The following is a 27,324-nucleotide window of genomic DNA, read 5'->3' as shown; positions in this document are numbered from 1 at the left end:
TCTTTCTACTGTGCTGAAGAAACTGCTGACCCAACCATTGCTTATTTTCGGCAAGGGACAATGAGATCGAACTGTACTAAACCAGCTGTATTCCCAAGAGCTTGGTGTTGTCTTCTCCATTGCCGCATCTTCTCTGTGTTAGGGAGGACTGAGTCCATCCCACGCTTGAGAAGCTGCGTGGGTGTAGAGTCATCATTGTGTTTTGAGCATCCCTAGATGGGGTTTGGTTGTTAATGTTTATGTATTGCTTATTTTAATACCTGTAGGATCTCTTGGTGGCAGCAAGCTCCCTGCGAGGCAACAGGGTCTGTCTCAGGGATGGCTGGTCTGGAAGTGCTTTGGCAAAGGCAGGTTTGCAGAGGTGGCATCTTGGCATAGGGGTCTGTGGTTGTATCCCACCATCATTTGGGAGTAAAGGAGATTTTTTTTTTTGAGCCTTGAAAAGCTTCTTATTAAACCAACAGTCAGCATCTAAGCACGATACCCATCCTTAGTTTTGACCCTCTCTTGAAAGACCAAAGGAGAATGACTAGAAGAAAGCACAAGAGAGAGAAGAGATATTTTGGAGGTGTTTAAAATACACGTTTTTTTGCATTGGCTTTATAAAAACCCAAAAAACCTATCAAGAGCAGGTTATTAGTGACAATTATACTTGAGGTGTTAATTGCAGAACAAGGAAATGCTATACCAATGGCAGACCGAGTCCTCGGGGGTATAAATCTGCTGGCTTTCCCGAGTCAGTGGAATTTGGCCAGCCTGAAGATGTGTCTCCAGGAAAGCAGAATTACGTGCAACTGCTTCATGACCAGAAGTGCTTTGAATCCTGTGTACCTGCTGCTGAGACAGGCAGGAGATGGGATCACAATTACAGTAGATGACACTTTTTTAATTGTCTGTTTGTAGTGAGCACAGAAAATAATATAAACATCACTCACAGATCAAACAGATTATTTTTATACCCTTTACATCTCAATTTAATATGCATGCCTTTCTTTGGCTGTTTTGGTCTGACTTTGTTTGTCTAGAGACAGGCTGATGGTATATCCTCCAGATGCGTGTGCCTCCGTATACCGCCCAAAGATGGTTTGCATACCACAGTTGGGGAACCTGTGCTGCATGGGCACAGTCTTGCAAACCAGGGCTCCTCTTTAGTGCCTGCATCTGAGATAGGAAAGGTGTTCGCATGCCTCCATCTCTGTCTGACATAACTTAAAAGAGGGGAAAAAAGCCCCAGCTCTGCTCTTTCTAGCTTGCTCTGGCGAAGCAGACTCCGTCCTCTCCGTTTCATTCGTACAATGCTCCTGCTTCATCCATGGTAATCCAGAAGGGACCGTTGTGGTCGCCCAGTCTGCCTGCGCCTCGAACAAGGGCATGACTGTTGAAGGCAACAGCCTTCAAACTCTCCTATTCAGCGTCAGCGCAACCAGCGCTGGGAATGGTGGCTTCCCCCGGCCCCGCGTATCCCCAGGGGACCATGTCCTGGGAGGGGACGGGGGGACAGCAGGGAAACCACCTCCCTGGATGCGGCTTTCCCTCCTGTGCAGCAGGATGCCATCTGGGGTTTTAGTACGAGTGCTGTCTTTTTTTTTTTTTTTTTTCTTTTTGTTCTGTCTTAGGGCCCTGGCTTCTGCAGTTGTGTTGGTTTTTTTGATAGGTCAGGTTTCATATTTCGGGGGGGGAAGGCTTGAAAATGAGAATCAAGTGAATGATAAAGCCTCAAAAAAAGAGGTAAATTAAAATAATCCAGCATTTATTCTGTAATGATAAAGTCATTACCTCTAAAAATAGAGGTATTTTTAGCCAATGGTGGTGGCAGACCAGCCTGCTTGGATAGATAAAGTCTGAAGTCAGTTTTCTGAATACACTTAATGATTATTCTTTCTTTTTTCACTGGCTATTGTAGCAGAGCTGTGGGACCCCTGGTACAGCAGAGGCTAAAGCAACCCTCTGTGCTTCCTCCCCTTGCTAACATGGTGCTGCAGGCTGCACCGCTGCATGTGCAAGGGTCCTGCCTGTGCCCAGTCTTTGGTCTGGCTTTGCTGATACCTCTGCTGGGGGGGGGGGTCTCGCCAAAAGCTGGGAAGAGGCTACTCTGTCCATCACATATCCTTGTGGATCAGCGTGGCCCCTTTCTCAGAAGGGCATTCGTACCCCTTTCAAAGCCACACCATCTATCCCTGTTTTGCTCTTTTCCCATGTCATCTACCTTGGAGAAGCACTACCTGCTCCACAATTTTAGCAGGTGGAAAGCTCCTTAGCGCAGATTGGGTGTCTGTGTAGGGGGTGGTGTTGGAGCAGCTGTTGGAAAGTTATGCTTGAGAAGCCCTCCTTGCCTTTTAGCTGCACGTGATGGCTTAGTTGTAACGGTGGGATCATGATCAGCAGAAGCTGCTCCTCAAGTTAGACCTGAGGAGGCAGAACATCACCAAAAAAGAGGAGTTTGAAGTGTTTTCATATAGCTTTTGATGCAAACCATTGGAAAACTTGCCTTAAGCATAAGTTTGTTACCAAGATAATGTATTAACGAGTTTGAAAATGAGGTTTGTCCTGGCAGGTTTCTAAGTATCAGAAATTCCTATAAACTCCATCCTTTCAAGTTGGTCACGTAAGTGGGCTTGTTTTTTCACATGCATTGGATGTTTTGGAGACAGAGGGTTGAAAACCGACTCTCCGCATCAAGTAAACGTTATAAGCAGAACATGTAATTTAAATCCAGAGCGTCTGATGCTCTGAAAATGCCTGTGCTCTTTATGCTGTGTGTTCTTGTTCCAGCATTGCCTGTAGCTCGCACCCATATATGATCTTGTCTTATCTGAGCATATGGTGCTCTCAGTCAGGAGCTACAGGGCTAGGCTGGGGCTGCCAGCCAAAGCCCAAATGAAGCTGCAGTTGGTCTGACAATGCTGGTGACACTGAATCAGTGGAGAGTCTTAATAATCCTCTACTACTTTTCTGTAATTTTTCATCCCGTGCCCAAAAAGACATGAAAGCTCTGTTGACCATAGCACAGAGAAGCTTGGGAGGTGCTCCAGCCTTTCTGATAACACATATCAGTAGGCTTAGCCTACGGTGCCTGAGAGACACACCAAATTGAGGCTGGATTGGCATTGCTGGGCTAACCCAGACCTTGCCCTGAACACCGAAGGTAGCTGTGGCATGGAGGTGTCCTTCGCTGCTTTGGGAGTTTGCAGACGACAGGCTGTACCTCTTGGAGCTGCTTCACCTTTGCTGGTTGGAGGAGCTGAGAACAGCGTGGTTCTTCCTTCCCCAGGTTTAAGCAGAAAAAGTGAAAGTTAGTGGTTTCGGGCAGGCATCCCTCTTGAAACAAATGATGCTCCCCCTGAGAGCTCTCTTCTCCCAGCAGTGTCAGGGTTGTAGCTTGCTGCTGCGCAAAGGAGGTGACAAGCTGCATGGCATCCTGCAATTAGCTTTCACCTGGTTTTACTGTAAATTAGTGAGAATGACAGCCATTTTTGAAAGCTTTTACAGCAGTGCCCCTGTGTCTGATCATGCACATACTGGAGACAGGCACTGCATGCAGATATTAATTGCATTGCTGTTAATTCAGCATGTGCTTATGCAAAGCAGAGACATTATTGCGTGCCTCAATGTCCAGCCACGGCATTTGAAAGCCGATGTGCCAAATGGGGTCTGGGCTTCCTGTCTTCTCGATGCTCAGCAAGTTATTTATGACCTCCGTTTTGGGGTGGTGTGATGGGCCTTTCTTTAAGCCTGGCTGCAAGGCTCAGCTTGAGGCTGGCTGGAGCGAGCAGCCAGCCCAGCCCTGGTTGTTGTTCCCACCGTTGTTGACAGCAAGGTCTTTGCTCTGGTCTTTGTAGCGGTACAGCGGCCGTGGCAACTGGTCCCACACCCCAAGCATTTTGAGGGCTTCCAAGGCTTTTCTGCAAAGGCCACCACTCTTTAAAGTGTTAGTTTCCAAAGGGAGAGTCGGAAATAGCATGACAAAATGCCGATAAGCAGGTCTGGTCAGTGAACACTGGGTGCATTTATGTTTTGAGTGGTGCTCATGGAGTAATTTTGGATGGACGGTAAGCTGATGGCAGGCAGCAAAACTCCTTTGAAGTCGATAGCTGTGAATCAGTTTGGTGTTAGCAGGTATCTGAAGCTGCTCTTTGATCACTGATCAGATGGCCCTTGCTTTTTGGGGAGCTGCTTCTCCCTTTGATTCCTGGGTTGCAGCCCAGCCAAAGCCCCACAGGAGTCCTGTGCCAGGATTTGAGCCCTGCTGCCCTTGGTCCTGCCCAGGCACATTGCAGGGAAGGTTTGTGCCTCCGGGAATTCCCAATCTAAGGAGACAGGGAGCATGAAGGAGCATCCCCTTTGTGTGTGGGCAGGGAGCTGGAGCCCGGGGAGGGTGAGAGCACACTTTGAAGGCAATATTTCCAGTATGGATGCACCCAGGTGCCCAATGGGGTTTTCAGAGCTACCTCTAATTCCTGACAATTTCAGTGAAGCTGCAAACTTCAGTGCTTCTGCCAGTACTGCCAGGCCATCGCCTGCCTCCTCAAGGTATCTTTTGAAATCAGATCCTCAGTGAAGGGCAACCGTGGAGGAAGTCTGTGGCTCCCGGGGCTCGGGCTGAAGCGTGTTCCTAGGACATGTGTGCACCTGTCCCAGAGCTTCCCGCCTCAATTCCTGTGAAAGGTTCCCCGGGTGTCTCCGTTCCCATACTCCCGTGTTCTGCAGAAAAGGGAAACGACCTCGCATCATCCGTTGCAGCGGGAACCAGCTTGTCTGTTCTCAGAATAATAGCTGAAGTTTTTCTGGTTAAGGTTATAGGGGAAAAGGTGCACCAAGACATCTGTCAGTTGATAATACGTAACACAAATGGCTAATTCTCAAAGGACGGGCTTGGAGGGACGTTAGCCTACTCATACTTGCAAGCTAAGAAAAATTTCCCTTTGCTGCCTGACTACAAGAGGCTATGCTTTCACTAAAGGCCTCTTTGGGTTTTTTTTCTTATTTATTCTTATCAAAGTTTGCAGCATCAGTGACCATCTCATCGAACAATTCCATATTTTTTCCCCATAATCTGGGATGGATATTCTTTCATCTAGCACTCCTTATTTCTTGACCATCCCTGCAGCTTTAGCATGCAGCTGTCATTCTGCTGCAGCTCCCACAAAGCGGCTGAAAACCAAGGTAACAGCAACATTTTGAGTGAAGGGGATGAAATGTGGAATAGGTTCAGCGTATTTCTTTGTCATTGTTGGAGTCCTATTCAGTCTGGAGCTGAATAGGAGGCTGATTAGCATGTGGAAGCATTTCTAAAGCATTGGGCTGCGAGGGTTGGGTGTTTTGTTTTTTTGGTGGGTTTGTTTTTTTTTTTTCCTTAAAGGAGAAGTTTTGTGGCATTTATTTTTCTGACTGAGCTGGCATGAATCTTTGTCAAATGCAAAACCCATGGAAAAGTCAAATAGCATTTTAGAGAAAGCCTGTTTTGATAAATCACCACATGCATGGGCACAAAAAAGTTTTTTCCAGTGCCTAAAGCTCTAAGAGCTACTGCAGGGTCTAGGGATGCAGTGTGTTTAAAACAGCTAGACAAGTGGGATAGAGTTAGGGACTCATCTGGATTGTGGATATAACAACAGGGACTTTGCTTTTGCTCTTGCTGAAGTTGTCTGCAAAAGCGGGTCTTGCTTTATGAACGCAGGATTGGGTCCACAGTCTGAAAATCCACCTGCTTAAATGCTCAGCGTTTTGCTTTCACAGAGAAAGACATAATGCTGAGGTCGATTAAAAAGCTAACTGCAAGTGAAAAACAACTTTTCCCCAATGAAATTGCTTCAAGTCCTGGGCCTGAGGCTGGTTTCAGAGAAGAGGGTTGATTTTTCCCTTTGGTGTTGGGGTGAGGTGCAGGGCTGGCATTCCCATTACAGTCTCTTGCTGCAAGATCTGCCATGTTTTGCTCCGAGTGGTAACTGAAATTACTGCCTTGGTACTATTTGTGGGTCTCAGGTGGGTCTGTGCTAGACCAGAGGTCCTGGCATGGGACTACCATATCTCCTGCCCTTTGTGGGATTGTGGCGTGCTTGCAAACCCCAAGGGAGATGGGGGACCCCGTTGCATGCCAAGGGCCGTATGGATGTAGCACGCTTGTGTCCCTGAGCTGGCGGACAGCGGGCGGTGAAGGAAAATGCATTTAATTTCTGGGTGCAATGAGTGATGGACTTGAGGTTGCGTGGAAAGCTCATGGCAGCAGTTGGAGTCGAACCCTCTTGGTGATGCATGTATGGACCAGACCCCGTGCCTGGTTTTCTCCGATGCCTTGTCTAGTTTTCTTTCAATTATTCCAGTTTAAGAGAGAAAAAACCTGCCTCTCCAGCTCACTGGTGTGCTGTGCCTTAATGTAGGCTGTTGAAGGCTGATTAAAGCTATTGTTTAATTAAGGAGAGCTTAGCTCCTCTCTTCACAATTCACGATTAAAGGATTGTTTGAAGTAATTCTGCAATACTTTCTTTTTTTTTTTTTTCTGTCTCCCCTCTCTCCTTTAACCTGAAGAAAGTTCCTAGCACTGTACGTGCCCCAGCACTGAGGTTTTGAACACTATTACAGGACCGCAAACCTGCTGGTGAATCTGGCTGCTGCCAAAGGCATCTGAACATTAAAAAGCCCTGCAGAGGGGTGGGAGGGAGTTCAACCTCAGGATACGCTGATCTGGAAAGGGAATCCAAACAAAGAGGCTTTTCAGCAGAGGCTGAGCCTTGGCTTCTCTCAAGGGCAGTTTGGGCTTGGGGAAGTATCCGGGAGGCAGCGAGCAGAGCAGGAGTACGAGCTGGATGCCGCGCGGTGTAAGGTTTCCCAGCACAGCGCGGTTTTGTATTACAGGCTGGGGAACTGGCTGTAAGCGCTCCGATCTTTTTCTTTTTTTTCCTCCTTTTATTTCTGTTGGAAACAAAGGAGAGGTTTAGGCTTTTTTTTTTTTTAAATAAAGGAAAAATGAAGGTTCCCATCCCCTGCCCCACCTCCCCTGCAGGTTTGGCAATGCCTCTCGCTGTCGATACTGGAGGGGGACCCATTGATGTCTCCGACCTGGAGAAACCCTTTGCTGGGTCCCACACCGGCCTCACAGGGGCATTTTATTTTGCTCAGAAAGCACAGCCTGCTCACAGGCTCACCGAGGGCACTCTGGCAGGAGCCCAGGGTGCTGGGGGGGACAGGCACCTCCTAAAGAAGGGCCTGGCTCAGATAAGGAGAAGTGAAATGAGATGGATGCTGGGGCACCTTCTTCACAGCAGGAGGGATGCAAAGTGGGGGGTGTGTCTGCTGGGACCCCTGTTCCCATGGCAGCCCTGTCCCTCACAGTGGCACCTCTGAGTGCCACCATGCTCTTGAGAAGTGCCAGGAAGAGCTGAGCAGGGAGGAGGTGCTACCAACCATCCCAACCAAACAGTTGGGTTTTTTTATAGGCACCAGATGGTTTTAATAGAGGAAAGCTGAACTTCTTATGACCCTTCCCCACAGACGTTGTTTGTTGTTTTGTAATTGTGGCCAGGACAAAACCATGTCCCAGAACCTGCAGTGAGTGTGAGAGCTTGGTGCCTGGTGCCTTCTTCTCCCACTCCACCATGAGCGCCCCCCCCACTGCCCCCATGCTCCTCTGCCTGCCCTGCCTCCAAATTATCCAGGAGAAGCTGTTGGGCATGAAAGACTTGAGGCTTTCCACTGATCCCTGGTTAAGGAGATTAGCAAGAGTACAAATTGGAGAAAACCGAAACATCTAAAAGCAAAGCACAAGGAAGCAATAAAATGTCAGGCCATGTTTTCCCTTGTAGTTGATTAAAAATTTTCCTGATAAGCGAGAAAGCTTTCATGGCTGGACAAGACCTGTATTGTGTCAAATGCAGTGAAAGGTTTATTAGAAGGATAAAGTGGTGCGAGTGTTGGGTTCTGCTCGCAGCCCTTCTGGCATTGAGTTATCCCCTAGGGCTGAAGGCATTTTGCAATGATATGGGAGCAAGAAGTGTGATAGAGAAACCACTTTTCCTATGGAGAGAGGAAAATGTATGGAAATGGGGGTGTCTGGAGGGGTGAGTGGGAGACATGGGTGTCTGCGTGCTGAACAACTGTCAGAAAAATTAACATAGAAACTGGCTGTTGGGGAGAGCTGTATGACAAAGGTAAAGGAAGAAGAGCAAAAGCCATCAAATTACTGCTAATGAGGCTCTCTAGGTGTTATACGTATATCCATAATGCATCCAAATCCGTGATTGAGTGCATAGTTCTCCTGTGGCTGGTACCTTTGGGAGCAGTGTTACATCAAGGCTGACTATTTCTGTAAGTTCCCTCTTGCTGCCCCTGTTTACAGTCTTGTTTCTGCCCAGGAGCATCAAACCTCCCGTAAATCTGAAATCATGCCCATCTCATGTGCTGTTCATTTTTGTGGTGGCTCTGGGGACAGAAAGCCACCAAAACGCTGCAGACTGGGGGTAGGAGAAGTCCAGTGGACTTGCCTTGGCTTTTGGAAAGTAGAAAGTTAAGTAGAAGAAGGAAATGAAGGCTGGGTCTCCTGCTCTCCATGGGAAAGCCAATGGTGGTGGCAGACCAGCCTGCTTGGATATCTGCTCCAAGTCAGTGCCAGGATGCTCCACTGGGTCCATGGTTTTCCCTTAGCTTGAGAAATTGGTGCCTGCGTTTCTGTTTGGGGATCAAACACAAGACAAGAATGAAAAAGCAGGAAAACAAAAGGTTCATTTCCGTGCCGTTGTGTTTGACTTCCCAAGGTTTTAATTGCCAAGGGCTGCATTGGGAGCCAGCTGGCTGCAAAGGAATGCAGATCTCAAGTAGAAGGGCGCTTTTTTTTTGTCTGAGGATCCAATAACTGCTATATTTTTCTGCAGGAGACACAGCTTTGTATACATTTCCCCCTCCCCCCCCCCCCCCCCCCCAAAGGTGAGTTATGATTTTTAGATACCTGCTTCCTCAACTTCTCCAGCTGCTGTTAAAGCTCCTGCTGTTTTACTGGTTTACTACCTATAGGAGTAAGAGGGTACAAACGGCAGGAATGGCAAGTATGGAGTGCAAATTGTACCTCAATTTTAGAGTTTTTCTCCTTGGAGCAGAAAAGCATCTGCTTTTTTCCCATCATATGAAGGGAAAATACAGTAGGTGGCTCAACTTGTGAGCCCTTGGCCCATGCACTAAGGGATGCATGTGTCCCTGCAGATGCTGGTGCACAAAGACAGCAGGATCAGGCCCACCAGTGTGTGTCCTGGGAACAGGCTGGACAATCCCAATTTTGCTGCCAAAACCTTACTTGTACAATAACTTGAAAAGAGGGGAAAAAAAGGCCAGCTTAAAAAAAAAAAATAATAAAGCACCCGATATTTGGCATGCCGGTTGTATAAATCTCGACATTAGCTACCTGTGAATCATCCAGCAGCATGTTAATTGGTACCCCTTGGTAGATGAGGATTTGGCATCAGGTCTGCATGTAATTACAAGCCACACACAGAAGGACACAGGCAACTAATGAACTCCTGCCAAACTTCAGCTCCGCTTCTGTGGCTTTTGAAGTTTGCTGGTCTTTCAGCGTTTTGTATAGTAAGCACTGAAAGGCATCAAATCACTCCTTTGACAGCGTTTAGAAAGGGTTGGTTTGTTGAATAACTGAGTCCCTCCAAACTCCCATCTGAGGCGCCTTTCTCAACGGAGCAGTAAATAGGCTGGAAATAGAGGACACCCCCTATGAGCTCCTGAGCTCCTGCCTCGTTGACAGGAGCCAGCAGGCTCCGGTTGCCATGATGGGCTGCAAGAAAAGAAACTATTTCCATTTAAAAATCCTTCAGAACAACCCCACTGATGGTACAGGCTTTTTCCCAAGCATCAAAGAGCTTAAAACGGAGGCTGTGCAAAGTGGGTTGCAGCATGTTGCATGTGTCTGCGGTTACATTGGTGTTACGAGGGAGGTGGTAAAAGGGTTTTTGGAGGGTTTCTACCCTGTTGGGAGGGCAGGTTTTCACAATGCTGGATTTGGAGGCTCATGGCGCTCTTCTGTGGATCAGATTTGAGCCTGAGTCCTTCTCCTCCTCTTTTCATGTCTGAGGTGACAGAGGGAGTTGTTGTTGAGATAAAAACAATTTCCATGAAAACTTGCAATTTTCAGGCAAACATACCAGGCGGGTTTCATGGCAGTACCATGGTGAAGAGGAATAATGCAACTTTTTTGGGAAGGGGGTGGGGGGGGAGGAACAGAAGAGCTTTTGTCAAAATTAACCGCAATAAAGAAAAAGGGACTGCTATTCCCTTGGGCTTCTTTAACCTTTTTTCCCCAATTTATTCACACGTTCCTTGACATCAGGGCACCACATTGTTATGGGGGGCTGGAAAGGGAAATTGGGAGTCATCCATTTTTTGTTTTAAAGAGCACAGTACATGTTGTGTCCCTTGAGCCAGTGTGAATAGAGACTTGGCTGTTGCCTGTGCCGACCCGATTTATACCGTCCCCTAAGGAAACAGGGCTATGAAATGTCACCTGGCTGCAAAATGCAGCTGTCGTGGTGAGATTTGGGCTGTGCGTGGGAAAGGGGCTGTTATGACATCGGGTGTGACAAGGTAGACGTGCCCGCAGTGGCTAGCCCCTGTGCCAGTGGTGGCCCTGTGCTTCCAGAAGAGGGTGGTGAAAATTTAGGTGTTGCTATGACACTGCTGCATCACCTGGATTTGCAGACTATGCAGTTTCTTAGGGGAATAAAAAGCACCCAGAAGTCTGAGATGGTGTGCAGCATGGAACCATGGTGTCCCAAAAAATCTCCATTTAGCTTTTGGGGACCCAGATAATTCACAGGGTCTTGTCCAGGGGAAGATGGGTCAGGGTAGGTAATTCATCCTGTCCTTGCGAGCAGCGTGGGGTGGGCAGCTCTGTCACTGTGGGTGATGGCTTGCCACCGAAGTATCCCATTCCCAGCTGCTTTTCACCAAAGTAACTCAAACTTCTGTGGGCAGCGTGGTGGCAGCACAGCCAAGGCAGCAGCCGTCACACTTCTGCCTTCCCCTGCAAAGTCTGCCTCCCCATAATACAAAGCTATTTTAATTAAGAGCATGATTTTTTTTTTTTAATATTACCTGGGTACCAGCGCAATCTCAGTTATATCATGTATTGTTATACATTAGGATGCCACTCTATGCAGTAACTGCAGTCAAAATACAGATGAGGGAGAAAAGAGATAATCTTACACGTTTTTAACCCATTGATGAATAGGCAAAGCCTTACTGAGCTCTGCTCTAGGGTCCACTGAGATCAAACCCCCATTGCTTGAAGTGCCTTTGGATCATTTCCACCCATGCTCATGGTTTTTTGCCTTTCTTTCAGCACTCTGTACCGTGCATTATATCCTGGAAACTCTACCAAATCTTGACTACTGAGGGGGAAAAGTTTCATTTCCAGTTAATCAAGGGAGTTGTGTAATACCATTTTCTCCTGGGGAACTTCCAGAAAAAAGAAAGGGGGGGGGGGAAGGGGGGTATTATATAAAGCAAGTATATTAAGAGGAAATAAATTATGAATTAAAAGTGATTAGTGAACTTTTAAGGAAGAGGTCAGAAGTGCCTTTTGGACTACAAACTTTTTAAGCTTTCAGTGCTTGTATTTGGTTACAGAGTTATAACCCGGCCTTATTTGTGCAGGTGGCGGCTGCTTCAAATCCAAAGGATTTTCCATTTACAATAGGTACATTGACAGAACTGGGTCAGAAAGCTACTCGCGGCAGGCTTCAGCGCTGTGGACACAGGCTTTGCCTCCTCCTGCACAGGGGCAGTTGCTCCCAAAAACGTGCTTAATTACAGCTGCAGTGCCTGGCTGGGATGCTCTGGGAAAAGGGGAAAGGAAGCTTGGGAAGTTCAGCAGATGAATTATTTTTTTTTTTTAAGAGACCTGATGTTGACCAGGTGAACTGGCTTTATTTTTGCTTCAAAAGCTTTGCGTCTTTGCTGATTTTAAAAATAAATGAGAGAATTCTGTCAACTGCATTGCATTGGCTGCCATTTCATATTTCGACTTGATCTTGCTAGGGTTCAGCATGGCCGTGCAAAGAGAAGGGGTCAGGGCTTATACATGGTGGTGTTTGGGGGCAGTAAGCTGAGATAAGGAGTCTCTGCTTGATATTTTATATATTAAAACAACACCTACAGCCCACAAAACTTTCCTCTTGAATAGAGGTTGATGGAGTGGAGAAGATTTGTTATTATATGGGGAAATATTAGGGTTCACTCAGCCAGTGTGTGCCAGTGGGATGACGTGGATGAAGGGGAGCAGCAGCTCTGCTCACCCTTCCATTGGTTTGGAAGAAAGCTCCTAGATTTCCCCCAAAGAAATGGGATGTTATGCACCTTTCCTGCAGCACGAATGTTGCTGGGACCGGGCAGTGGTCCGAACCCTTCCTCGAAGGCAGAGCCCGGAGGAGTCGTGGCGAGGCAGGGCTCATTCCAAACCCCACTGATGGGCAGAGTAAACCGTGTTCGCTTCGTTTGTAATTGAAAACATAATAGTCGCCGCAGTGTATTTTTCACATGATCCGTTTGCCCCGAGTATTGCAGAGTTCACAGACACATCTTTAACTTTTTTTTTTCTCCCTCTATTCAAGCTGGGTCACCCTAGGTCAGACTTCTCTCATCTGTGAGACCTTCCAAAGCACTTGGATGTATAGAGGTGCCTCAAAAGATGCTGACGCGTTGGGGTTTTCATGTATCACGTTGTCTAGAGCAAGGAATAAAATGTGAAATGATGGCTTTGTTTCCATCATGTTTGACTGGAACTGCTCCGGGTTCCCGTTGATAATGTCTTTTATATTCAGCCTTTCCAACTTTTGCTGGCCGGCCAGTCTGGCTTAAATCTGTTTTACCCCACAAATGCAGAATTTCATATGCATCTAGGTATTGTGGCTTGGATAAGACCTTTTGTTCTTATTAATGCATTTTTTAGGTATTAAAAATATATGTGCACTTTAATATAAAGCTCTTCTAATACATCAGCTTATGCCAAACTCCCAGGAGGAACAACTTAACACACTTCTTAGAACTCCCTTCTTCTCTTTCTTCCTTTGTACGTGGTGTTTACCTCTGGAAATAGGTAACAGGTACTCTCTAAAAGAGCAGTATTTCTCTCAGCAAAACCAATGGCAGCACTGCCGTTCATCTGTAGCTCTTGGAGCACAGGGCTGGCACGTCGTGCTCTGGCTGCATGAGGAAGCATTTCTACTGAGATTTCAAATACAGAGGAATTTGCAGTGTGTGAGAATAATTTGACATTTGGTTTAAAGTATCTGTGACCAAGAGCTTTTCTATAATATTCTCCCAGGATGGTTGGGTCAACCTGGCATGCGCCAGGTTGCACAGGGCTGTATTTACTGCAAAGGATGGGTATGTCTCTGGATGATGGGTTTGGGCAGCTTGGGGTCATCAGTGTTATAGGGTTGTCCATATAGAAAACGAATATTCTTGGTTTTCTTCTTGTTCGCTATTGCACTAACAGGCATGAGAAGGCATTTTGCCCAGTGTTCCTGAATAACCAGTTCTTAACTAAAAAACCAAAACAAACAAAAAAAAAAACCCCAAATTAAAAACTCAGAAAATATCATCATCTAGGTCAAAATGAACCTGTGTCTGCTCACTAAGAATTCTCCTGGACTCTGTAGCAGCTGGTGGACTTAAAAATGGTGAGGTTTACATTGACGTTCCTGTGATTTGGCTGAAATATAACTAGTAATAACGAAGTGGACTGAAATGTCACCCTCTTGTTAGGAAGGACACCAGACAGATTAATATAGGTAGGTGCAAAGGTTCGTGTGAGTTACATGGGAGAACCTACAGCAAGTAGAAAATGAACTAATATCTTGGGTTTTGTAGAAATCAACCTGTTGTGCCCTAGGACTCTTCCAAACAGGTTAAATCGGAGAAATGCAATATATGCTGATCCTTGTTTATAGGTTCTTTAGGACTCTAAAGCAGGTACCTGTTCTACAGTAAAGTCTAGAGTTTGTTTGTGTGTTTAGAGAATTGTCTATCCTTATGTGTCTGTGTAGCTGAGAGTAGTGGAGCTGTAATAGAGTTGAATGGGAATCTGTTTTGCAAACACAGATATTAGATGTGTTTCCAAAATACAGGCAGATGCACAGAGCAGTCTTCTGGACTGCTGGAACCAAGGTGAAGAACAATTAAGACTAAGCAGGTAATAAAATACAGAGTTGAAAGTACTCTGTATTTCTGATGTTAGCCTAGTTATCTCCTGAGAATATCTGGACATCGAATATCCAGATTCAGTCAAAAGCCATTGGGAAGGAGGTACCGCACTGACGCTTTCAAGACCTTTGAAAATCCCAACATAATGGCCCAATCCAGCCTGCAGCAGGGTCCTTCCTTTGGCTACCTCTGGGCTGTGGATCAGGTCCCTTGAGATTTTCTCGGTTGACCAAGCTCACACCCCATCTTCCCCCACCCATTTTGTTGGTGCTGGTGCAGAATCGGGCCCTATTGTGATTGTCAGCATATGCCTGATATGATGGAAATGTGGAAATACTTCTATTCTTTGTGTTATTAAATTTTATCTGTGTGTGTGTGGCTGGCTTCAAGAGTTGTTCACTCTTGCAGCAGCTGCCAAAGCTGATCTGCAGTGCTGCAATTCTTCTTTAAAAGTTGGGAAGCCCACTTTTAAAGCCCAAATAAAAGCCTACTGTAGGCTAATCTAGTTTGTATGCATTTTAAAACATGCACAAATGTTGTAAACCAAATAAGGTTTCTATGTATCCAAGATCAGCCACTAAGTACTTCAAATAGAAAGCCTGTCACTTGTAGGTAGCCAAATATTTACAGAGTGTGTCTTGAATAAGGAATTAGATGCTCTGCTCAGCCCTGCCAAATTATTTAATGATCTTTTTCACTTATTAAGATAGATGTCTAATCTACTGAAACCTTAAAAACATGCCCAGGGCCTGGACACTGGCAGACAAACACATCAGAGTGCTTGTTAGAAATTACAGTTGCTTTGTTGAGATAGCCAGCAACATCCCACTGACCTGCAGTGTTGAAAGAACAGTTTACTGGAGAAAAAACCCAACCTCTGTCAAAACCAAACATTAAAAAAAAAAAAAAGAAAAAAGACCATGATGGTGTTTAGTTTACTGCAAAGGTGAAGGTTGGGCTGGGAAGATGAGAGCTGCGTGGGTGGGTCACTGCAGAAATGCGTCTTCCCCTCCCGCCCCCTCCACAGCTTTTCCGATGGGTGGCCAATGAAAGCTTATCCCCTGTTTTAATTTTATTCCCCCCTCCGTTAAATCTGCACAAGTGTTAACTTTTCAAAGACTTTGAGATTCAAAGTGGTGTATCCAACACAGCCCTTTTTTCTTCTGCCTTTGATTTTCATGCACATTTCAAGCTGGTCAGAGAGTACATGTGGGTTTTGCAAGGGATTTTGATTAGGCTTGGTAGTAGGGTTTTAGCTTTCATGCTGCCAGCTTTCCCAGGATTATTGTCTATTAATTGCCTCTTAATAAAGGTGCTAACTAAGGAAAGGAATATTTTTACCTTCATCAAGTTTGGAAATCTAGCATCGGCTTTATTAAATGGAAAGACAAATAAATTTAAACCCTGCACTGAGATAACTTAGCGTAGGACACCAGCGGTTAGAGGTCACCAAGTCACTTGGACTTCCTCCCAACAAAAGCAACATCATTTTTCAGTGTCCAGCCTCACAGTGTCCTGTGGTGCCTCACACAATTCATTAGTGTCCACACCTGCTCTGTGCCGCTCGGAGTGGGGCCGAGCCACTTTCCACACCATGGACCCCATGGCAAAACTCCTGTGGGCTTGGATGGGGCAGGATCAGCCCCCAAGAGATTTCTGTTATGCTCATGGTTTGGAGCCCTGTTTGATCTCCTACAGCATAGTTAGATAAAAGCATGTGGTTGGAATATCCTTGTTCTGTTACTAAAGCAAAAAAATCCCCTTTATATAAGGAAAAAAAACCTTTCCTTCACCTTGTGAAGGATGTTACAGTTCAGAAGGTAATCTCAGCTCCATTTACCTTTTTTGCATTGGAATAAGCCAATCCCTTTGTTCTGTGCTTTAGCTTCCTCTATCTGTGAGATGAGGATAGCTACTTCTCTGGTTGCTATACAGTCCTATATGGATGCGCCAGGGTTGCCTCCATGCCTTAGAGTATGGTTCACAGGCTGCTGTGTAATTTCTCAGCATGGAGATACCAGTATTAAGGAGCATGTGAGGCCCTTCTAAAGTGTTACTAAAGATTTTTGCAGTAGGTCTGTACACGTAGGTGAGCCGTAGTCACAGACAGAATGGCCGAATAGGACCATTTTTGGAGAAGAGTGACCATCCCCAAAATCAGTGTAATTTTTTGCCTGCCATGTATGTCTATCACTCACTTCAGTGCAAGTCACCATTCATTACCATTTTCTGAAATGTACTTATTGTATTCTCAATATTTTTGTACCGTGGGTAGGGATGGGAAGTGGTGGAGGCTGAAAACTTAGCACTTTTATGGGGTTCAGCTGTTGAATTTGTAGATACAAATCACTGCAGCCAGGGATGCATAATCTGAATCTCCTGTTAAAACACTGAATTGGAGAGGTAGACTGGGGCAGAAGAGGTGATGAGGCCAGGTGTACCATCTTCATGGTACAACCCTACGCTGCTTGCCTTCCATTTCCAAGGGCGTGTGGGCTGTAGCCCCACTTCTGGATACCTTTGCCTCCAGCAGATCTCCTAGTGTGAATAATGTCTCTGTGGTGTTTTGCTGAGGGATCCCAAAGGCATGTCTCTCAGCATTTAATTTTCTGTCTTCTTCCAGACTTCCCTCTGTAGTGTTTTTCTGCAAAACCCATTCTCTGGTTGCCTTTTGGCACAGCTACAGGCTTCTCCGTGCTGGAACCCCCTTGCCAAAAAAAATGTGGGTGGTGACCTAGTCACTTAAACAATCCATCCTCCAAGAAATAACCTTGTGGAAGGAGAGCCATTTTGAGCATGATTTACAGTTTGCCATGGGCTGGGGTCTTCTCTTCCTTGGGTAATTACGGCTGAAAGAGCAGCCTCTCACCCAGCCCTCAAAATCAAAGGCATGCTATGTCTTCTAAGTAATATCCGTTCAGCTATGGAAAGTATGTTTATGTTTCTCATTTTTTTTTTTTTAAAAAAGGGGGGGGGGGGAAGGGGAAAAAAAAAAGAATCTGAGGTTACTGTTTTGCTGGAAAAATGTCAAGACTTGATTGGCAATATCCCGCTAAACCACAAGTTTGTAGGAGAGAAAACAAAACCATTGGATTTTCTAAACTATGCCTATGCGCACTTTAAGAAAATGTATACCATATAGGTCAGTTATGCTCTTATTATAGCTGTGGCAAGCGTACATATAATTGAAACGTGGAAATACTACCCCATGCTGTTCAATGAATGAAGGGAAAACAAATCTTTATTATTCCTGGGTTCACATAATATATAGGAACACTATTGTCTGTCTTTTTTTTTTTTTTTTTAAAGCCAGTTTTAGCTTTCAGATGTATTTTATTGTCTGTGGGAACATGTGTTTTACAGACCTGTCATGTGAAAGCTATTAACAAGAGGAACTGGAGAAATAACAATAAGCCACGTAACCGTGGCATGTGTACTCCCTGAGTTCAACTGTTACGCCGCTGCTTCAAGTGCATGTGAAATTGGATCGCGCCGAGTGACATTAGCTCTTCTCCTGCAATTTTTCATTGGGAAACTTAAGGATTTTTTAAGTGGCCTATTAATATCAGATTGTTGGCATCAGAGGCACGTTTTGGGGCCAAGCTGGCTAGGCATCAAAACGGTTAAATAGTGGAATGAAGATCAACTGGATTCACACGAGATGTCCGATTTTATTTACCAAATCTTAGCTGGGCAGGCTCTTCTGAAACCTTTCCTTGCTGATTCACACATGTGGTGGAAACCGTCCTGCCCTGCCAAGCACCACGGGGCCCAGCGCTTGCAATTAACCCGTTTCCAGAGTTTTTAGAAAGGATCTGAAAGGGGTCCTGAGCGGTGGCCCTGGCTGCTCTTGGGTACCTGAGAGGCTTCAGGTTTGTGTGTGGTTGTCCCTGCTCACAGATGATGGAAATTTTCCTTTTTCTTAAGACTAACAAAACCCCCTAATAATCCTGGATTAGGCAAACCTATTAATATATAGGGAAAGGAGCGAAAATGGATTGCACAAAGTGAAATACAGAAAGTGGTTCACGTGGAGATGGAGAACATTACTTTGATGACACTTTTTAACTCCCTGGATGGTACCTTTGCTAATCACATCTAGCAGATCGCGATCACTAAAAATGTACTGTGGACAAATTTCAGTCAAACCCAACAGCACTTCATTTTTCTTTTTATTTTATTTTTTAATTTTAGAAGGAAAAGCCCTCTGATGTCTTAGACTTCTTGCTGTGTAAACAAACCCACAGATACTTAAGCCAAGTTAGTGGTTGACAAATATTCCCTAGTGCTTTCTGTAGGATCTGGGTGTGAGTCCTGTTTTCTTGGCCCAAGGACAGTTTGAACCGCTGTGCATTTGTTTTCCCCGTACCTGGGTTTCACTCTGCAAGTGGGAGGAGAGTTTCCTGTACCTTGTTGTTTGTGACTTACTCTGAACATGGGTTTCAGGGGATTTGGGGCTTGTTTCGGTGGGGATGTACCGCTCGTCTCGGTGATGGGCTTAATAGCAAAGATGGATGGGGAAACTGAAGTGAAGGGAAGGAGGGTGCCCTGCCCAAGGTAACATAGTGGCTGGGAAGTACCCCAGGGCTCTCCTTCCAGGTTTGAGGCAATGCTGTATTTCTCTGAAAGACTTAGAAGAATACAGAGTTACAGATGTGCAGCAATTTCGAGGTGTCCCCTCCATACTGTGTTTCCTAACCCATCACCCCATGTTTTTGAGCACATCTGCTCCATGCCTGGTGTAAAGGTCCAGCCAAGCTGTGTAGACACAGGTCTCTGGCACAGAGGGTTCACAAACAGTGTTTAAAAGCAGATTTCATGTGGCTTTAATGTGATTGAAGGTGAATGCTCTCTGATGGGAGTCCAGCAGCTCTTGTGGACGGGCTGGCTGGGTGCATACTCATGTTCCCCTTGCATGGATGGGTCAAGGATGGGTGTCCCACAGCTGCTCAAAGCATATAGTCTTATGACATTAGTACGTACAAACATACATATACCCTGTAAATACAGAGAGGAGGGAGCCAAGGAAGGCTTCAAAGGCATAAAAGTAATGGAGATGGAGTGTAGCTGGGCTGACCAGGTAGGAGAAGCTGTGCTGATAAATCCTCCAGCGTTTGTTTGCACAGCTCTGGGCTGCCCTGCTGTGGGGCGCTCAGCAGAGCACTGGGCCCTCCCCGGAGAAAAGTGCCAGATTTGTTTTCATGGCTTTTTGCAGAGGGATTGCTTTAGGGGTCCGTTCCTGTAAGTTAATATTTGCAATGCACAAAGCTTAACTGAAACCAGGCAGTGCAGACATCTGATAACCATAACAGAGGAGATGCTTTTTCCCTGCAAGAGTGACTTGGAAAAACAAATCCCAATGCTATTCCCTTTGGAGAGATGGCAATATGAAAAGAAAAGTATCAGGAACGGTGCTGCGTGGTTTGCAAGGGGTTTTCTAGTTGGGTCTTTTTTTTTTTTTTTTTGAGAATTGCTTGTGTTTGCCTGTATTGCTGATGGGTTTGGTTATTGTGTCCCCTTCTTTCTAGCCGGGTTGCCCTTCCTCATCATTGAAACGAGCACAATCCAGCCCTACCAGCGGGGCTTCTACTGTGACGATGACAGCATCAGGTACCCGGTGAAGATGATGGAAACTATCAATGACGCAGTGCTGTGTGCTGCAGGCATCCTCATCGCCATCCTCGCTGTAAGTACCACCTCTGAAACCTCCTCTCCTATCCCTTGGGCGTCCTCGACGGCTTTTTGTCACCTCTTTAGACGATGGCACTAACGTCCCGTTGGTGTTGGGGGTTTAACACAGTCTTGCCCGTGTGTCCTTGCTACCTACTGAGGTGCACATCTCCTCTGCGATTATCTGACTTCCACGTGAGCGTGGAGTAGTAAACATTTGCAAATGAAAGCTTGTAATAGGAGGAATGAGATTACTCTTGAAGCCCGTGAACAGGCCCAAAGCTGTTTGGGCAAGTCTGTGAGCTCCACAAGAGCTTTTTCACCCTCCAGTAGGAGTTCAGAGTAGAAGCAAAAAGACTTGAGTGTCAATAAGGACTTGGCATGGTTTGTCCCTATTCAAATAACCTTGGTATTTGCCTATTTTATAAGGTTAAAAAAAAAAAAAGATACATCTTTTCAGCTAACCAGTGCCTGGAAAAGTTTCACAGGTTAGTATTAGATTTTTAAGAGACTGTATATTACAGCCATGTTAAAAAGACAATTAAAACTTTCCACGGGGAGTGTATTCCCAGAGTCCTCACTGTAAAAAGTAGTTAATGCACCACGTTCCCAATGCCTCCTCCTTTCTCTTTTCCTGCCAGGTTTCCTAGAGCTGTGCTAGGAAACGACTGCACGGTGAGAGCTTTATATGTCAGCCAAAAAGCTGAATTCAGCCCATGGAGCTGAGCCTCCTTGTGGTGTGTCTGGTGCTGGGGCAGAAGGCAAGAGCTGTCTCCTGGTTGTTGGTTAAACGCTTCCAGCTGAAGATGGAATTCTCCTATGAAAATTACCTATGTTTTCCTTCTCACCTGCTGCCAGCACAGCTCAGGTGCTTTCCCAGAGGCACTGCCTTCCTCTTGGCCCTTCAATAGGGGAGGGATGGAGATGAAGAGGTCAGGAGCACTTGTTCCCCTCCTAGCTTTCATCTTTCCTCACAGGAGCAATGTCATGGGCAATAGGTATTTTAGCATGGCATGGTGCCTGCTTTGGTAATACCCTGTCCTCAACCTTGCTGCTTCGTGCCGTGAATATCTCCATCATTTCCGGATCTCACCATCATTTCCTGACCACATATACTCACTTAGCAAAGTAAGTCCCCAAAACTGCCTTGTTCCTATGCCCCCTCCCTCCTCAAAACAAGCCCAAAAGGTGCCAGACCCCCAATTCTATAAACACGGCAGAATTTTACCCTGCAGGTGAGTTACCCCTGAGTGTGGAAAAGCTATAAAAATGAAATGAAAAAGCCTCTCATTTTCGCATTACTGCCTGAGCTATCGGCACGCTGGCTCCATGCGGAGTGTGCTTCTGATCAGTAATGAGGCGGTGGCAAATACAGGAGTTGGAACAGAAACTGGAAACATAATCAGCTGCCTATGCGATCCATCAGCTTTCTACCACAAAATAGCAGGTCAATTAAAAGAGAAAGAAAGTCCCCAAAGAATTAGATGTTTCTGCCCTGGTTTCACTGTGCCCACAACAAATGTAACTTAATAAGGTAAATTCAAAAGCTCAGTTATTTGCTGTTGAGTGATACAAATGGCTAACGAGGAATTGAAGCAACAGATTTCTTTGCTATGGCAGTGTGCATGGAAAATTCAAGTCAGCCTGACCTCTTTTTTCAGATGTAACCCAGATACCAGAATTACTGTAGCATAATAGGAATTCCTTCCAAATCCACAAAGCACTGACTCCGCTCCTTTCGCTCACAACGTTTGCCTTCGCAAGGCAGGACAGTGGTTATGAGGACTTCCAGGGAGCTGGTGTTTTGGATGGCACAGCCAAAATTTCACGCCCTTGCTTTACGTGGCGTCATGGGCAGTCTAGCCCAGGGTAAAAGGTCCAGGTCGTGTTTTAAATGGGTTGAGGACACACAGAGTGCTCATTAAGTAAACGGCGGAGGCGAAGACCTTTGCTTCGATCAGGATGTGAGAGGATGTGCATTTGGTTTTAATATCTATATATTTACTGACTTTAGGCAAATTTCCACGCAGATGACCCTGGAGAGGCTTGTGTCCCTGAGCTGCGTGCTCTCACATCTCTCCTGACTGCTCTTCCTGCTGGAAGTTGGTTAATTTGATCATCTTGGGCACAGAAGCATGTTAATGATCCCCAGGATGGCCAGGGGAAGATGACATTTTCCTCTTTCTAAGCTTCGTGTGGGTACCACTGCTGAGCCCCCTGTGTCCCCACACGTGACAGGTCTTGAAAGCCTATGAAAAATACCTAAGAAAATTAATTTCTTAAATCTAAGTTACACAGCCGGATTAGCTGATTGTTTTACAGTTGAAGGTGATATGCTTCAATGTGATTAGACACAGAGAATGATACATCAGAGACGTAAGTGATTAGAAAAGCTCTAAAAGTAATTACAGGCTAATTGGATTGCTGGTGATACCTTATGATAACTATAAAATGGGCATGAGAACCAAACATCTGCAAAAGACATTCGCAGACAGAAAAGTTTGATACTAGCTTTAGTGACCATCTTTCCTAAATGTGTATGAGTGTCCCCCAGGAGCTGTGCCCATCACATAGGCATGGCATATGTGCCATGTGGCTGGCTCGCCAGAATTGCAAGGCATAAGAAGAGCTTAATATCTTTAAGTCTTTTTTTTTCAGGCTGTCTTTTGAGTTCATGCACATCTGTGCTGCATTTGTTTTTCACCGTCCTGCTTTATCTGGGATGGCACTGCCAAAAAAACAAGTTTACCCAATTTTTAGCTTCTTATTAAGGTTGAGCCATGGCTTTAACTAAGCTGAAAGGGTTCATGGCTGCCCAGCAGTGTGTTAGTGAGGGAATGAAGTCTCCAATTTACAATCTGCTACATGTGTTCAATTACCCAGACCACCAACGGTGAGAGAAAAATATTAATCCCCAGACTTTTGTTGGTCACATGCCTTTCCCAGGCCAAGAACCTCGGGTTTACATGGATCTGTTTGTGAGTTCGGAGTAAGGGCACATCCGCCAGTATCAGATGTCGTCCTTAATTCAGCTCATCTCCCCTCTGCAAAAGCCATGAGTTTTAAGCCTCATGGCTCCCATTCTTGTGAATTTAGGCTTTTGGGAGGCTGCAGGCGGTGGCTGTGCCCTCGTGCAGCAGCATCTGTGTCCATCCAGGACATCCTGGAGTTGCCTCCTGCCAGAGGAGCAGGAGATGCTCCAACCTTCCTCTGCAGTTCTCATGCCAGTAGATTTCCTGGCTGCCAGCTTGTGCTGGAAGATGATCCAAACTGGAGATAAACCATGGTCTTCGGAATCTGAGAGGATTAAAATGATGCTGGAGCCTGTTAGCTGCAGCTCCCCAGACAACTCTTGGTCATGACCAGATTTCTAACAGTAAATCTCAGTGGTGACATGTAAATCCCAAATGATGGTGCAGCCACCCAACGTATTTCTGTGCATGGTAGCAAAGCGCTCTAACTTGGCCTTTATTTTTTATTATTATAGTTGTATCTCTCTTTGATAAAGCCTGCTTAGCTGCAATTTCAGCTGCCTTAGGTCAACCTTAGTTTTTTCAAGCCACAGTACGAGTTCAAACAATGATTACAGCTTCATCTCCTCTTAGTCTAATTGCCATACTTTTCCAGTTTATTAGTTTCCAAAGATTGTGCCAAGCTTTTAAAAAAGGTAGGCAGGGGAGCCTTGTCTCCTGCATGCTGCTGGCAGGCTGCCACGCAGGGAGGAATATTGCTGGCTGCTCCAGAAACGGATTAACATGAAGGCATTTTTCCTGACAGTTAATTTTATGTATCACAGTCCTTGTGACTAGAGAGGGGCAGGGACGAGGGGGTGGCCGAAAAAAATCCCGCCTCAATTTATTACTCAGGTATAAAAATATTTAAAGTAATGAATAAAATCCTAAAGCTGTAAATCTGGAGCTCAAAAACTAGTTGTGTAATGTGACGGAGAACAATTTGAGCCTTTGCCTCTTTGGGAGAGGTGAGACATTTGGACTTCATTTCACAGCCTGATTTTCATTAACCCACCTTTTAAGAGTTGGGATTATGAGAAGTCAGGTCCTCTGCTCCCTGACTCTGACTTATGGCGATATTGTCAAACACCAGCACCCCTGTCACAAGAAATACATAATTTGCTGCCACGCAATGGCAAGACCCCTTGAAATGCCCAGAAATACCTGGCATTTACGGAGGCTTTGAGCAGCTTGAATTGGGTCTGGTGGCAGGAAATTTTGGGCCAGAATCTGAAAAGTTTTGGGCTTTCTGGATCTTCCCCTGATGTGTTCATGGTTTTCAGAGAGGAAGATAAGCAGGTCGTTCGTTTGTTTTCCTCCAAAATCAGTTTGATAAGAGGGTAATGGATCTCGGCCCTCCTTCCCAAACACACACTAATTCTTAATCTGGTTTATGTTAATTTTTTTTTTTTTCCCACTATGCTGGTATAGATCTGGGGTACTATTTCACTTCTGTAAAGATATGCCAACACGCTAAACCAAAATCTGGCTTTATTCTTCTTGTTTATTGAATTTTTCCATAAACAACATTTCGAGCAGTTCAGTCTCTTCTTAGGAGGGAAGAGGAGGAGGAGGATGGAGAGACACTGGGCTATGGGCTCTCCTTCCTTGCTGTGGAAGCAGATTCCTGGTTTGAGATGCCCCGAGCACGAATTGCTGTGTTGGCCCTGCATTTGCCACCCGTGGCTGGTTTTACACAGCATCTTTCCTGCTCTCTAACCTCTCTGTTGCGTTTCCCCCCCAGATTATAACGGGAGAGCTCTACCGCATCCACTACCTGAAGGAGAAGTCACGCTCCTTTATCCAGAATCCCTACGTGGCTGCTCTCTACAAGCAGGTGGGCTGCTTCGTTTTCGGCTGTGCCATCAGCCAGTCCTTCACAGACATTGCCAAAGTGTCCGTCGGGCGCTTGCGGCCACATTTCCTGGAAGTTTGCGATTTGGATTTCTCCACCATCAACTGTGCTAAGGGAGTTTACATCCAAAACTACACCTGCAGGGGAAGCGACAGCAAGGTCCAGGAAGCCAGGTGAGAGCCCGTGGCATCAAAGTGATGGGTTGCTGCCACCAAAACGGTGTCTCACACTGAATATGTCTTAAGGTTTCTCTGCCAGCAATAGATGATGCAAATGCTGCTTTCTCTGTGAAGGCTGTAAGTCTATCTGCCAGCGACGGGCAGTTTCCCTCGGGAATTGTGGGACTCGGCTGAATAATATTTCTTTTCCTTTCTCTTTACTCCTACACTATTGTTTCCGTGACTGGTTGCTCAATGTGGGAATTCACCGTAAGAGCTGAGCTCATGGTGAGCAGCTCAAGCTGTTCCATGCGGCAGAGCAGAGGGCTTCTCCTCCAAGGAGGCTCCTCCCCTTCAAGCTGTCTATCAAATCCATCAGATGTCAAAACTGAGCGTTTCACATGCTGCAATTAAGCGACCGGAGAAGTTGCTCACTTCTTATTTCTTTATGGTTTCCTGGTTATTTGAGGCGAGACGATGAGTTATCGGGCTATCCTGGAAATAACTGCTGTCCCACAAGTAGACCAGGAAGGGACGAACAATGCGAGCATCCTGTCCATCCGTTCGCTTTCTGCCTTGCGAGTGAGCAGGGCGGATAATGGGGGTTTTATAACCCGAAAGATTGGGGGTTGTGGGTCCCTCTGCTTTGGGACCCTCTTGGTAGCAGCAGGCAAGTCACCATATTACATGTAAAATTATAATACCGAAGACTATAGTGGCTGGTTCTTACCACCTGCTTTGTTTTGCAGGAAATCCTTCTTCTCCGGGCACGCGTCCTTCTCCCTCTACACCATGCTGTATTTGGTGGTAAGTAACCTCAGCCTTGCTTGAGATTGAGCTGATTTATCCCCTGTCCCACTTTCCTGAGGCACTCACCTGCCTTCGGTAGCAATAACAGCACGATGAGCATTGGAGATAGAGGGTTGGTTGAAAAAAAGAGCCTGAACAAGTGGTGGAAGGATCCACTCTCAGTCCCTGTGGTGTTATTTGGGATGGAGACTCCTGGGGTGACAGCTGAGCTGTGCAGCTTTGGGATGTAGTCAAGGCTGCAATTAAATCCGAATCCTACTAAATCTGTGGATGACCTGTGCAATTTTGTTCACCCCACGTTGTGGTTTCTACTGGGGAGAGTTTGGGGCGAGCCAAAATGTTGCATCGATGGGAGGGGGAAGATGTGCTCTTGTGGTTCTGTCAGGGGGTGAAGGCTGGTTCCCAAATGTGCCAGTGGAGCAGCCTCTGCCTGCCTGGATCTGGAGTAGAGGGCTGGGACTTGTTTTTCTTTGTCAGTGAGAAATGGGTCTACCCTTCCTGCGCTGGGGCCGGGGCCGGGGTGGCTGCCAAGGTGCTTCCTGCTGGGGCTGCGGGAGGCACACTGCCCGCACCCCCAAGGGCCTGGACACACACGCAGCATGTTGGGAGGATCTTGATAGTGATTTGTTTTCTTTTTTTTTAATTATTTAGTTTTTAAAAAATCAGGAAAAAGGTTTTGGATTCCTCTCAAGATTTGTGCCCCCCCATCTCCTGTAAGCTCAGACTAGCAAGCAAAGAAACAGCATGGCACTGATAAAAACATTAAATGTGCTTTTATCTGAGCAGTGCTTCCCCCCCATCCCTTTACTTTACCCTCTGAAAAGATAAGTGATGACTGCTCCCTCCTGCCTTTTCAGCCCTGGATCCCCCCTCCCAGTGAGCAGATTTCTGTAATTTAATTACTAAGCTTTCTAGGCTGTTGGGGACAGCGTTTTAAATTTTTTCATTTTGCCCCCCCCCCCTTTTTTTTTTTTCTTGGAAAACTTCTGAATTTCTACAGTAAACATTTTGGCTGCTTCCTCCCAGCTGTGTTACAATGCAGAGCTGCCCTGGCAATGCTTCACAGGAGGCTCAGCCCTCCGCTGCTGCCATCGCAAAACTTTCCGAGCTGAGTTTGGAAACCATCGCTCACACTGGCATTTATTTATTTCTGAGGAGATCTGTGGGCAGCCAGATAAGTCAGCTCCGACATACTTTCAAGCCTGGTATCTGGAAACAGCGAGGACTGCCAGTCCCTATTAAGTCGGTGGTGGTTTCTCTTGAAATACCCAGCAAGATTTGGGTTGTCCTTCCAGGTAATTTTTTAGGAGATGCCGCTCCTGGGCCTTTTTGGAAGCCAAGCCCGATGCTTTACCTTTTGCACAGGACCATGCCCTGCAGCATCCTTCAGGGTAGGCGACAAACCTGGGGGACTGTGCCCAGCTGGGCAAGCGCTCACCCCTTCTCTGCGTTTCCACCTCACTCACTTTGGCAGTGGCTGCCCAAAGTCACCAGGCTTGACCCTGTTTCCACAGGGCGCCGTGCAGACCATGTTGCTTTGCCAGATTTTCCCTGTGTTTTTCTGAAAAGCCAGCGGTTACGGAGCAAGCAAGAAATGAAACGGCCTGTGGCAGCACAGCAG

General features: G+C 46.0%; 1 protein-coding gene across 1 annotated transcript in view; it reads left to right on the top strand.

Annotated features, from left to right (window-relative positions):
- The window catches only part of PPAP2B (phosphatidic acid phosphatase type 2B), a 79,118-nt gene that overhangs the window by 37,967 nt on the left and 13,827 nt on the right, over positions 1–27,324 (top strand). Inside the window, exons 2-4 of the mRNA XM_009319849.1 lie at positions 19,668–19,885; positions 24,625–24,908; positions 25,643–25,700. Coding sequence (XP_009318124.1) covers positions 19,668–19,885; positions 24,625–24,908; positions 25,643–25,700 — 560 coding nt within the window. The remainder of the gene's footprint in view (positions 1–19,667; positions 19,886–24,624; positions 24,909–25,642; positions 25,701–27,324) is intronic.

Source organism: Pygoscelis adeliae, unplaced genomic scaffold (assembly GCF_000699105.1).
Source record: "Pygoscelis adeliae isolate BGI_AS28 unplaced genomic scaffold, ASM69910v1 Scaffold181, whole genome shotgun sequence".
Lineage (NCBI taxonomy): Eukaryota > Metazoa > Chordata > Aves > Sphenisciformes > Spheniscidae > Pygoscelis > Pygoscelis adeliae.
This window is presented reverse-complemented; position numbering and strand designations above follow the sequence as displayed.